At 39.9% G+C, this 13,703-nt stretch overlaps 1 protein-coding gene across 3 annotated transcripts in view; it reads right to left on the bottom strand.

The window, feature by feature from the left end:
- Positions 1-969: 969 nt before the first annotated feature.
- The window catches only part of TBC1D8B (TBC1 domain family member 8B), a 42,237-nt gene continuing 29,503 nt past the window's right edge, over positions 970-13,703 (bottom strand). The window contains exons 14-21 of one of the 3 annotated variants that reach the window (XM_040614862.1): positions 11,121-11,219; positions 9,845-9,913; positions 9,392-9,632; positions 8,348-8,413; positions 7,986-8,069; positions 7,060-7,116; positions 6,624-6,724; positions 970-6,292 (exon numbers count right to left, since the gene is read on the bottom strand). In XM_040614862.1, the coding sequence (XP_040470796.1) occupies positions 5,882-6,292; positions 6,624-6,724; positions 7,060-7,116; positions 7,986-8,069; positions 8,348-8,413; positions 9,392-9,632; positions 9,845-9,913; positions 11,121-11,219 (1,128 nt within the window). In that variant the 3' untranslated portion in view covers positions 970-5,881. Of the gene's footprint in view, positions 6,293-6,623; positions 6,725-7,059; positions 7,117-7,985; positions 8,070-8,347; positions 8,414-9,391; positions 9,633-9,844; positions 9,914-11,120; positions 11,220-13,703 lie in introns of those variants that run through there. The other 2 variants (XM_040614863.1, XM_040614864.1) reach the window with 2 other exon arrangements.

The raw sequence follows: 13,703 nt of genomic DNA, 5'->3' as shown, positions 1-13,703 counted from the left end.
GGGTGTCTTTTTTTTTAACAGGGCTTGGTAGGGAGGTAGCCAGGGCAGAGTAGTTTTCTGGCGTTGCTGTGACTTTGAAAGCAAATCCAAGAGAAGGGGGTTGGGAAGGGGGCTGGGGGGAGGTGTGGGGGGGGAGCGCGAGTGTGTCAGATGGGGCTGTGCCATGGGCCCGGCCCTTCTGCTGGCAGCACTGGGGTGCACGGACAGGGAGGGCTGGGGGCTGTGGGGGGGTGGCAGCATCACCCCTGCTCACAGCCGCTCGGCGGGGAGCACAGGAGGTTTGCAAGGATGTTTACATGTTAGATTGGCCTTGCTAAAACAAGAGACCTAAAACGCACTTTATCACTTACCCCTCCTCTATTCCCAGTGTCTGCCCCAGCCGCTCGGCAGCTGCTGGTGGGCAGTGGGTGGCTGCATGCCTCATGGGTAGAGCCGTGTTTTCCAGACGTGCTCCGAAGGACAAAATCCCACAGTCCCTTTTTGGGGCTTGCTTGGTCCCTGCTCCGTCCCTCCCGGCTGCGGGGAGGCTGAGTCAGGCCCGTGGGATTTTTGCCTTACGCTGTCACTCACTCTCAAAAAAGTGTATGAATAAATAAATCTCTTTATTCAGGTTGATTTGTATTTGTTTACCTCGGTGTTAGCTATGACCTGTGTTTTTGGGACCCATTTGGAATTGAGGGTTGCTGGTGCGTTCGGTTCACACACAGCCGGGTGCTCACAAGTGTGACTTGTTGGTGACAAGCAGAGGGCAGGAACACGACTGATGCCACCTGCGTCAGGGTTGGGCTCCAGTGTCGGTGTCGACCTATTAGTCTTTCATGTTCTGAGGCTTTCTAGTACACAAGCACCTATATACTAGGTCCCTCTATATATAGGTATACAGATATATGTATTTTTAATATACATATATCATGTATGTACATGTATATCTATATATAAATATATATATAGGCCACACAATTCCAGACCTCTGAAAACACAGGCAGCTTTAATTAATAAAAGTCTTGCACTTTTAGCATATTTGTACATATAAGCTAAAGCCTGGTGGGTATAATCAGGCTGGTTTGACAAACAGTGAAAAGTTACTGTATATATTGTATATAGTACATGTAAAAAAAAAAAGAAAAAAAAAAGAGAAAAAAAACTTAGAATTGAGTATAAATCTTGGTTTATTTTATATGATGTCAAATATAGATACATTTATAAATGTTACTATTCTTAAAAGTATTTTGTAATGGGAAAAAGGAAGTGTCTTATGAAGATGAACAGTAAAGATTTTATTCTTGTCTTGAATCTATGTACCTGCACAGCTCCATTGAATGGGAGCCCATGCATTTTGACAAGCTTTAAACAGATTGTACATAGTATTTAAAAAAAAAAAGAAAAGGAAAAAAAGAAATAAAATAATGCTTGTAAGACCTCTTACTCACTATGTGCTGTTGTTATTGCTGGGTGGTATCAGTCCATTTGGATTAGAATCTGCTCCTTGTTCTCCAAGAGGCACAAAAGCAGCAGCCAGACGCTGACTAAACGTGGTTTAACATGACCAGTGCTCTTGAAGGAACTTCTGTAACAGTCCCTCATGAGAAATAATAGTACCTCAAACACAGAGATATTTTTGTTTTCCTAAAGTAAAACAATTTTTTATTTAACATCCCATTTGTCTTACAGTACTTCTGCATACAATACATTGTATAAAGGCCAACCTGCCAACACAAACGTGTTGCCTTCTTGGTAAAGTGACAAAGCTATAGCAACAAAGACAAAATAACCTATTTTTCTGGAAACAAGTTGGAATGTTTCTTTTTGTTTTAGCCCAGATAACAATTGCAATCGCAACCAAGAACCTTGTATGGTACAACTGAATTAGAAACTTCTAATAAAATCAAACACGGCTACTTCCTAGTCACTATGGTAGCAAACTCTTCTAAAAATACATTATCTAGCCATTAGAGTGATGAACAAGTGGCTTGTTTTAGCAATGGATGGAAACACAGAGTGCTTTTTTGGAATCACATTGCAGCGACCATCTCCACACCCCACAAAATGCTGCCGGTTGAATGACAAGCAGTTCTCCCCCGTGGTGGAAAGGGCTCGTGTTATTATTACTATTAGTTGAGCTACTCCCTCTCCTCATGTGTTCAAGCCCTCAACTCAGCACACAAAGAGGTCAAGCAGCCAGCTTCTCATGGTGGTCAGGGCTGCCACTGTTCACCCAGAGTGGAGGCAGCGGCCTTTGCATTTGACAAAAGGCATTTTATGTGCATAGCAACAATAATAATGGCCGAGCCGCTAGAAAGGACTGTGCAGTATATGCTAACAGCCACGGGGAAGGTTTCAGGGTAAATAACCACGGCACAGCTGCCAAGTCACACTGGTGACACTGCGGCAGGTAGTGCAATTTTAAAACCGTATAAACAGTATCACTAGTTTTAGCAATCTATATCCTACCTACAACTGTCTATTTTGTACTGAATGATGCACATTCATTTCTTTCCTATGACTGAATCAAAAAAAAAAAAAAAAAAAAAGACAAGTAACTTTATGGAAACTTACAGAAAAAAACCCCAAACACAGAGACATGAAATGACACATCAGTACTCACTGAACCACCCTGCTACATTTGTGACTGAACTGTTCAAAGTTCAAAAACACTTCTAAAAACTTCCACATTACAATTTGAATGGAAAGTACCCCCCCTGCCCCTTGGGAAACAGCTGAGTAATTCTGGGTTAGACATTCTGCAACTGCCAGATTCCTTACTAGCACGTCTGCTTAATTCCCAGCTACATGCGGCAGCTGATCTGCAACAGGAGCGTGCACACCCACAACCTCCCAATGCAATGCCGTGTGAATCTTGCAGCACCAAGAACTGCAGATGGCCCAAAAGCTGTATCACATGGGCATCTCTGTCCCTGCCTGTGCGGGGCTGTGAAGTCAAGGCATCACCCTTTGGGACTGAAGAGAAGACAAGAGCTTCTATTGCTCTCGCTCCCCAATCCCAAGTAAGCCTGTGCGTATCGGCCAGCCTGTCTCCGCAGCAGGAATGGGAAGGCAAGGAGCTAGACACAACTCCAGCGTTACTCTGTCACCAGCGAAGCACAACTGTCCCTCAGTGTTGTGGCAGACTGTGGAAGCAGCCCAGCAAACACCCCTCTGGTTCACTTTCCTTGGCAGTAGCCGGCATTTGCTACACCCAGACCTCCCCCAAGGACGAGCCCCTGATCCCCAGGCTCCAAAAGGAAGAACCTGCCAGTCAGGCACTTGCCTGAGTGCTGCCATCCTTCTGGAACCGACCTTGCTCCACCCTCCGTCCTGCTGAGGCTGGATGCCTGGCCACTCTGACTAGTCTCGCTGGATCAACCTGCAGGTGTATTACAGGAATGATTTAATGACATTACCCTTTCTGGGAAAAAAATATTTTAAAAAATGGAACAGAAAAAGCCATGCAGTTAATAAAAGTTAGTGTTCCCCTACAGATCCTAACTTCTCCCCTTAAATCTATTTTTTTAAAATATATATACACACACACAAACATAGTAATCTCTCTTTATACATAGATATGATAGCTGACAAGAGCTCCTACATACTCGGTAATGGCTCTACAGTCTCTTGGACTGACAATAATAGAAAATATTTTAGAAAGGTGCTCAGTTTTGCATAAGCGAATCAAGAAATGTCACAAGGCTGCTGTATTTTGCAGGTTCCCGCAGTACAGTCTTCTGTATTTAGATCTCAACGTCTTGGCTCTAAACCAAAATATGTCGTTGAGTTTTAAGACTTTCATATCTCTGTGCTACCTTGCTTAGCAAATAATTTCAAGAAATAGTCAAAGCTATGAACTAAAAATATCTGTCAAAAACCTACAAAAGCTTTTTCAATGGGCAGCTGCATCTATTTTATGGGGTTCTATTAATTTCAACACTATTTGCAGAAGAATTAGTCATTGAGCAAACCTAATCTGAGTACAACCTAGACTAGAACAACAGTATCATCTGCTTTGTATTTCTAAAACATTAGGAAAACAGTGAGTAAATACGTTTTGTAAGTAACACAGTGTTGCCCTACTTTGCCTCAGAAACATACTCATATGAATCGATAAATTAGGTTTTATATTTTACACATAAAAATACAAATCAGTATTATATTTATCAAGTGTAATTACTTTGTGAAGGCTTCTGAAAAAAAAGCTTCCTCATTTCTCACACATATGATATAGTTTTGGAGTTACTGTTCATTCAATAAAGCTTTATTTTACATTAATACCTGAGAGTTATGGGGAAGAACAGAAGAAATAATTCATACATTCATTGCTCCTGATCAAAACTGTATTCTTTAAAAGCTGCATGGGAACTTTAACACCAACTGCAATGATGGTATTTCACCAAGGGCTTGTAACACAAGTCAGAATTTTGTTTTATTCTTCATTCATATCAGTATTGCAAGAAAAGCCTCAGTGAATGATACCACTCCCATTCTGCTTCTTTACAAAAAATATGCACAGTATAAAAATAATGCTGCTCTGCAGAGAAAGATTGTCATACAGGCTTTAGAAACAGCCATTTTTAAGCTAACAGACTGTCTCAGTTTGCTTTGTTGTTTTTGTTGTTAAAATACAGGCTTTACCCCTCTTTCTCTAAACCCATTCTAGCACCAGCTACAGAAGGTTCAAGGTCAACATCAGCATTAATGCTGGCAAAGCTTGTCCCCACAGGATCTTTACTATATAATCTTTTTTACCTATTAAAATTCCAGAAGATTTTCTTGTTGCTATGAATCCTGGCAGATAGAAAATATTACAGCAACAATAATCGAGAGAGCTACAGAGAAGAAAGATAATTACTAGGTTGAGGTATGGACTCAGGTAGGCAAAGGAGCAACGCCAGTCTGTCCCTAGCAGTTCAATAGGCACCATTCACCTAACTATGAAGCAGTTAAAGTTGGTCTGTGCTTCAGCTTCCCAAACGCAAGAAAAACTATACATTTCATCAACATAACTCCTAAGAAGCTAACGATGGCTCCTCTTGCAAGATGAATAACAAGCACAGTGCGGTCAGACGGATTTAGCCATTGCTTTCCCGGGATTTCAACAATCTATACTAGCTTTTGCATCCATGTGCAGCCTGGATGACCCAAAAAGCTTCCATCCTTTTCATCTGTATTGCAGGAGGATTGGTATGAAAATGGGAAAAAGAATTCATACACGAGCTGAGCTAGCAAAGCAGAAAAACAGTTGCTTGTTGCAAAACCTAAGAGGTGGGCTCAGAGAATGCAGCCTGCAAACTACTGACAAGGGGCTGGAATTTGCAAAAGTCCAGGACCATCGGCAGCATCAAAGCAGAGAAACTGAGAGCAGGGCAACCTTCTTCTCTAACCTCACGCTCTCCTGCCTAACATAGCCTCTATTCTTAGTCTTTACCCTGCTCTGATCCCAGTCCACATGCAGGTTTGGAAATAACTAATTAAACTAACCTGGAAGACAACCTCTAAACTGTGGATACTGCTTTTAAATTAAAATGGCTGGGAGTCATTCCTTTCATCACAGTAATAGAAATGAACCCGGAGAGCACACACTGTAACAGCTGTCATTCAGATAGGTTTGCAATAGGTCACATCCAGTATTTCCAAGCAACGTTGCATATTTTACTAACATGATAAAGTTTATTATTCAGTCCTTTTTTTGGAGTGAAACTTAGGAACAATGCAGGAAAGTGATTGTGCTTAAAACTAATTTTATTTACATTACGCATGAGTAATCTGATATTTAAAGCTAACTCTTCAAACTCCATTCCCTATGTAAACACCAGACTCAATTTCCGTAGTAACAACCTTCATTTGTAAGTGCTTTATGTGGTTCACTCAGAGTCAAAGGCAAAGAAAACTACACTCTGGTTCTTGCTTTAAGTTGTAAATTTTTAGCACTCTCTATTCTAACTTTTATATCATGAGGTTTCTCAAAAAATCTCACAAAGGCTGGCTCATTTAATAAGGACGCCAGAATCTGTTCAAAGGCAAAAGACCATTCATGGTTCTCTCTCAAACTCTGTGCTCCACTGCCTCCAGCCTGCTCAGAGCTGCTTTCCTCCTGCCCTTTTCTGGGGATTTCTGCAGGCACCTCCATAACAGCAACTGGACTTCTGACTGGTGATGTGGGGCTCTGCAGTCTTCTCCCAACTTCTTCCATTTTCAGCAGGAGGCTGGTAACCACCGCTATAGCCCGATACAACAGTTCCTCCTCAGGATCCCCGTGGAACAGATTGTACAGAGTTTTTGAGAACTGGATGAACTGAGACTACAGAGAGAGATACAGAGGAGACTATTCAGAGAACAGCAACGCAACCGCCCTGTTTCACTGCCCACTGTGATCTCAACCCAGTGCCTGCTGCTGCCAGGCACCTGGTACAGCAACTGCTCTGACGACGACATTGGCGTGAACCAGCCCTGATAAACCAAAGTGTGTCTGCAAGTCCCACCCTTTGTAAACTTAGAGCAGTATAAAAACCCCCGCAGTCTAACAATTAATGTGAAGGCCTGAAATTTAAGGGATCCTACAAATTAAGTCCTACTAATAGGACTTAAAGGATAAACAGCACTCAAAAATAGACTTAAGACTCACAGTTTACCTGATTCATTCTTGGCAAATCCTTAATGTTTTCTTCTTTCTTAAGAAGTTCATCTTGCCATTGCTTCAGATATGCCTGAATATCAACCTTCCCCTTCCCTACTTGACAAAAAAAAAAAAAAAAAAAAAAAGTAAACAAACAAGAACTAAGAGCTTCCCATGAGGAATGATGAGCAGAACTGCCATCCTCTATGTCATTCCTTCTCACCAGAGTGGTGGGGCCAAGGACTAAACAGGATCAGAGTTTACATTACCCTCTCACCCGCCAGGACTATACTTATAAAAGCAGATATAATGTTAGCACTACGCTAGAGATGACGTTACCAGAGATGATGTTACTCAGTATACTTTGTCACCACATGCTTTCCACGTACTTTCTTAGCTCTACTCTCCCAAAAGTCAGACAGTTACCAAATGTGTCTCCAGGATTCTTTTACCTTTTTCAGGGCTGCTCTTCAAAGAATCACTTTCAAGACTATCCCCAACAGATGGAACTACAGTTTAGGCAGAGAAAAAGAAGAAAGTTTTTTATTTGAGAAAGGAGAGCCAATGGTTCATTTCCTTTTATCAAAAATTCTTTCCTTAAGGAGCAAGACCCTCAATGACCCCATGTTCTCAACACAGATCAGGCCAAGAAGAAACCACATGGTAAGATTTGTATATTTTCCATAAAAACAGAAGCAACCATGAGGCTGGAAATTACAAAAGAAACTGCCATCAGTTGTATCAAGCAAATAATCATAATGTACATGCCCCGTGTCTTGAACAGGACCCATGTATTACAGATAAGGTACCTTTTGGATAGATTTAAAACCAAAAAGGATCTGTCTTCCAAAGAAGTAAAATCACACAGCTTTCCAAACAGAGTATTTTACCAACTCCATAAACTTACACACCACAAAAGTTTTTTCACCTTACTTGGTTTAAAATGGAAGCAAAGGATTTTGAAATGCTTGCTTATGTGCCTAAAAATAATAATGAATTTTGATGTTTTATTTCTCGAGGTAGGAAATATCATCTCTTTGTGTCTTGAATACAAATGTGAAATGGCCATCCCTTCAACAACCACTGCAACAGGATGCCTACAATGCTGAAAAATGCTGACCGAATACACTTGTAATACACAAATACACATGTAAATACCCACAGCCTTTGAATTCAATCATCAGACTAGCTATCCACAAATTCTGCACTACTTTATGAAAATGTGACTATCTACAGAAGATTTTCACAGAGGACTCATGTTAACAGTGACATGATTACTGGATTTACTAGTTTTCAGAAGAGATTCCCCCATTTTTCACCACGAGATAACAGATTCCTTCTAATATTCTTCAGGCAAGGCTCACACTCTGAAGCTTACCACTGAGTTGGCTGAAGTGGATCAGTTCTTCTTTGGAAAGATCATCACCTTTAGAAGGGCTTAGAGATTCTACCTCAGTAAAAGCTGCAATAAATAAACAAATAAAGTGGGTTTGGGGCTTCCAAGCATTACCAAAGCTGCACTAAAAAGCAAAAGCTTTGCACAGACAAATAGGCCCTATGAAGAGAAATGGTGTTAGAGCAGATTAAGTCCTTCCCAAACAAGACATCACTCTGGAAGAAACAAACATCTGTATTACAGCTGTTGGACTGTACTGTAGCCAGGACCGGTGACAACACAAAGAAAAGTAAAGCTAAGAAGCCAGGAACAGCCCTCCCCAGATGCCACCACCTCTCGCTTACCTGGAGGGATGTGCAACTTAAAAAGCAGCTTGAGTTTGTCAGTGAAACTTCCATTATACATGGTATCTGTCAGAGGAAAGAGGCAAGACAGTCTGTTCAACTGGACCAAACTTGAAAACACCCTCTTACCCTAAACAAATACAACCCCGGTAGGCTGGAGCTGGACATGTGTCCTACCTTACATGGAGTATAATTAGAGATGAAGCTTAAGGAAGGCAGTATCACCTGCAGCTGAGCCTGGGGTTTGCCTACACTGAGGAAAGAACACTAATAATGTCTACGACTTACTAAAATGACACCACAGAAGCAAAGAAATACAGCATTAATGTCTTCTCAGCATTTTCACTTAAATTTTTGTCTCCTGAACAATCCCGTGTTGAAAACAACAGGAAAGGAACAGAGCAGTAAGTCAAGAAAACTTTCAGTTCCCTAGAAATATAAGGCATTGGTCATCTTGCACGATCTGTGTATGAGATGGCTTAGTATGAGGAAGTGTTTATCATCGACCAAACAGGCTGGGCAATGAGATCATACCATTTCGTAATTTGCTGCATTTTGATGGTAAAGCTGTATTTAAATTTATGTTTATCATTGACCAAACAGGCTGGGCAATGAGATCATACCATTTCATAATTTGCTGTGTTTTGATGCTAAAGCCATATTTAAATTTCATCTCAAATAGATTATTCTCCAGGGGATTAATGTTTCAGAAAAGTTACTAGTTTGTAAAGCTTCGTGTTAGCTATTTAGGTGAATTATAGAGGCTTTAAGTTACGGAACTGTGCTCTCATTTTCTTGTCCGCATTTCACCATGGAATAGCTCATACTAAGCTCAAGCTTATAAATACACTTTCAGCATTTGGCTTCCATTTAAATAGTCTTTGCTATTCATTTCACATGTTAAAAAATAGACTATTTGACCTTAAGTTAAGAGGCTAGTCTCTTTAGGCTCTTTATATAGTGTCTGGAAGGTGATGCACCCCAGGACTACTCCCAGATGGAGTTCCCTTCTGAATGTGCTACATATAGGTGTTGTTCTCCTACCAAGAACACAGGCAAATTGTTTGAAGTTTATAAGGCAATCGGAGCTCTCATCCATCAGTCTGAATGTCCACAATGCAAGTGAGTCTCTGTTTGCACAGTGTGACCAGGGGCTCAAGAGATGACAGAGAACCCTGAATTGCTGGCAATCAATCCGATACTGCTCAAGATACGGCAGACTGGCATCATGATGTTGTAAGACGGGACTATTTACATTCCAGTAACAGGAAAGAAAGTGTTCCTTCTGCAAAAGAAAGATAAAATGTTAAGATTTTTCTGAAACAACAACTGTCTCTGGGTGAAAGATGTGGAAAGGTAACTATGTAATTTGATTTAAAGCTGACATGTAAAACGTATGTTGAATCTAGCTTTTACTTCAATTTGTTAAAACTGTTTCACACCCATAACACAGTCTACCATTAAGATGGATGTATGGTGAGAAAAACGGCACATTACCTTGAATAATTCATAAAGCTCTTCAAGATCACTGGGACTGAATTTTACGTCCTGGGACACAACACGTAGCTGAAACAAAATTAAGAGAAAATTAATTAATGAGTCTTCTTGTTTTGGAATAAGCCTGTAGAATAAAGTTATAGGAGACTTAACCTTTTAATAATAATAAATAGACATATTTATTATAAATAAATAAATAAATAAAATAATAATAAATTCCAGGTTTTGGCACGTTACAATTAGGAGTAAGAATACAACTTCTTTTAAAAGCAATCAGAAGATTATAGAGTAAAAGAAATAATTTCTCCCCAAAAACGGGAGCTTAAAGTCAGTCACATTAGTTGCATACATGGAGTCTACACTATGAAACCCAGGAGATAACCCCCAACTATTTATAAAGATATAACACATAGTTTCCTTTATAATGGGCAAATGCATGTTCAGCTCACAACAGTGAAGTTGAATCCTCACTTTTTAATTAAAAAAAATAAATTGTTCACAGCTTTTTAAAACAAAGTTAGCTACAAGACCAGGTTCTGTCTTCACAATACATTTTTTTTTGTAAAATGAAATACAACAGTTACCATCTTAGCACAACCAACAGCATTTAGTAGTATCAGTTGCTACAAGCTACATTTACTACAGAAAGAAGTACTGGTTGTTAAATAGCCTAGTATTATCACCAGTTACTGGGAAGGAGCCACTGAAGAAAATAGGCAAACAAAAGGAAGTGCTTCGCAACCTCTACCTTCATTCAGAGTCTGAACGTAAAGGATGAAATCAACTGCTAAAGAGCTCCCACACCATGCATGCACCACCAGACACCCACGCACACCACAGACCTTGCTGAATGCAGTACAATAATCTCTTCACTGATTGCCTCCCAGAGTAAAAATGCAGGTGATTAATTGTTTTACTGTAGCACTGTGGACATTTTACAGTGCTCTATGCCTCTAAGAGAAACGCATTAACAATTTAACAGCAGCAGACAGAAATATAGGTCAGGCTGTTCCAATCAATGCAGTGTCAGAGATAAGCCAGCCCTCAGAAGCTGTCTGCGATGGTGTTCCTTCTAACGAGACCAGAAGGTCATGCTGTGATTCACAGCCTGTAAACGTCACAGGGCAAACCTCAGTTAATAGACACCCTGCAGACAAGAGGGATTTCATTGTATAAAATTATGTATTTGGCCCCGGAAAATGTAGCTCTTCTGAGAATTTTCCAAAAGGGAACACATTTTATCAGAGAAAGGATTTAGCTCTTCCAAGTCACTCACCACATTGTGTTTGGTTGTAGCTTCCAATGTCTGGATCACGTAAAGCCTGTTCCTGCTGCGCATGCTCTCAACATCCTCATATCGAATATCACCGTATCTCTAAGAAGAAATGCATCTTTCCATGAAATCAACTGGTGCTAGACACATCAAAGCAGATATTTTTGTCTTTCTTGCATCTAAGTACAATACAGGTATGGACACAAAGGAAGATCCCAGAAACTCTGAGCAAAAAAATCATTTATATTAGAAGCACTAACATTCTCCCTAAACAGTGCAACTTTTAAAAAGGGTGATGGAGAAAGAAGGAACTGAAGGAGTTCACAGTGCGGGAAGAGATTTTACTGCATATTGGCTCTATATCCAACTCTGCTATCACATGGTGACTACTACTGCCAGGTAGCAAAGTCTAAGATGTGTATGTCGTCACTCTAGTGAACTTCAGAAATTAGCTGAAGTAATTTCTGAACCATTCTTAGCTATCTGAGCATTAGAGTAGAATAAATACATTTACCTTTAAAGAAAGGTGGGATAGTAGGCAAAAACTAGAAACAAACTCCTAGAGAAATCATGGAACAAATTATTAAACAACTAAAATCTAAATAGAGACAGGTAAGATAAATCAAAACAGGCTGACATTCTTTATCAGGATCATGTCAAATCAATTCCATTTCCTCCTATGAGGAAATTCAGTCTAGTGCGTAGAACTGAAACAGCGGATAGGATACATCTTTACTTCTGTAAGGTTTTTGACACTCTTCAGCAACACATGTAACCAGAAAGACACAGCCTAACCACGACCACCGTGCACTACATGTACAACTGGTTCTAACAGCAAACTTGGAGAACAAAGGAGTTTCAGAAGTTTTTCCCACAGCGTGTTTTGTTCCCATTTTCAGCAACGCACTTTAAACAAGATATAAAAAAACTGCAACACAGTCATGAAGCACAGAAGGTTTGAGGAAAGGTTAGAGGAACTGGTTGTGTTGAATCTAGAAAAAGAAAAGACTGGATTTGAAAGGGTCAATGATAAAGAACAACCACCTAAGGACAACAAGGAATTGCAGAGAAAACTGCAATTGACTATCCTTAATAGCACTTTATGAGCACCCAAGAGGAACTATACTGGAGACGAGGATGTTTTCTGACAAGGGCAGAGAAATCCTGCAACGGGCTCAAGCTTTTGCAGATTCTCTTTTGTTGAAGGGTTTTAACAACATTAGACATTTTTCAAGGCTGATCCGGGTGTATACTGAACAGGGAGCGGAACTGGATGACCTGTGGATTTCTCTTCTAGAACTGTATTTCTATGTTCCTGTGAAGACCTCTACCAGCACACTTCTGACTTGGAACAAAGACGAAGCAGAGAGAAACTGCATCTCTGAATCATAACTCATTCACTGGTCTGGCTTCTAGGCACTGATATTGTGCAATGGCCTCAGTAAGAATATAAATAAGATGTATAATCTAACTCTGAATTAGTGTGATGTGATAAAATGTTACACGTTCTTCCATTCACTAGTTAAATATGGCATCTTCACATCTGATTAGACTGCCAAAGCATAAGTCTTGCATTTGTGCCTGAGTCATAAAGGCATGAAACTGAACATAATTTTAAAATTCAACTCCATATTTTTTCACTTAATCTCATCTCAATCTTGTGAACACCTTTGCAAAGCAACAGTACCACAAAGAACATCTCTGTTCACTTATTCATAATTTGTAAATAGATCTATCTGCAGGATGACAACTCTCCATTGCAGCAATCTTTTAATTTCAAAATTTGTTTTATTTCCACAGTGATATGAAAATAAACCCTTCACCGGATCAGAACTGTGTTGAAATCAACTGTCTGGTCAAAACGGGAAGCGGGAAATTGTCTCTCACTTTGTATCAGCAGTTCCCAAACAAGGAGTTGTGACACTGAGCAGCATCAAAGACACTCAGTTTCAACTGAAGATAAAAATTTGCAACCAAAAAAGGGGCTATGAGGGGATTAGAAGTGGGAGATTCAGATTCAAGGATCTGCCCAAATCAATGTTCAAAAGCTGTACCAGATCAGAGGCTACTGTTTTGGTCTAGCCACCTGTCAGCAAAGGCAGGGGAGTTTCTTTTGCTTTGTCTTCCAGCAGTGATTCCATCCCTGTGAAAACTTCAGCTTCTATTTCAGAATGCAATATAGAGCACTTCATTATTTACCATCCCTGTCCTTTACCCTACAAGTATTCACCCTCACTATGAGATCTCACCATGACAAGAAAGACCCATAATAATTTGCAACTCTTCTTACAAGAATCTTAAGTCTTTTATGAATACAATTCTTCAGTAACATTCTTCTGAAACAATACTGACAGCAGAAGCACGGACTTTTTATAAGATTAGCCCAATGCTGTAAAGATACTTCAAGAGAACTTGAATTTCTGATTCTTGTCTTTGTTAACCCCACTAAAGGCAAAGTACCCTCTTCTCAGTAAAAATAAAAAGAGACAGTTCCTAGAATTATACAAATTACAGTTAGTTAATCTTTTCCAAGTAAAGACCAGGACATTTTTCCAAAACAGATTTATTGTGGATCTTTCACTAGAA

Source organism: Falco naumanni, chromosome 14 (assembly GCF_017639655.2).
Source record: "Falco naumanni isolate bFalNau1 chromosome 14, bFalNau1.pat, whole genome shotgun sequence".
NCBI classification, from domain to species: domain Eukaryota; kingdom Metazoa; phylum Chordata; class Aves; order Falconiformes; family Falconidae; genus Falco; species Falco naumanni.
This window is presented reverse-complemented; position numbering and strand designations above follow the sequence as displayed.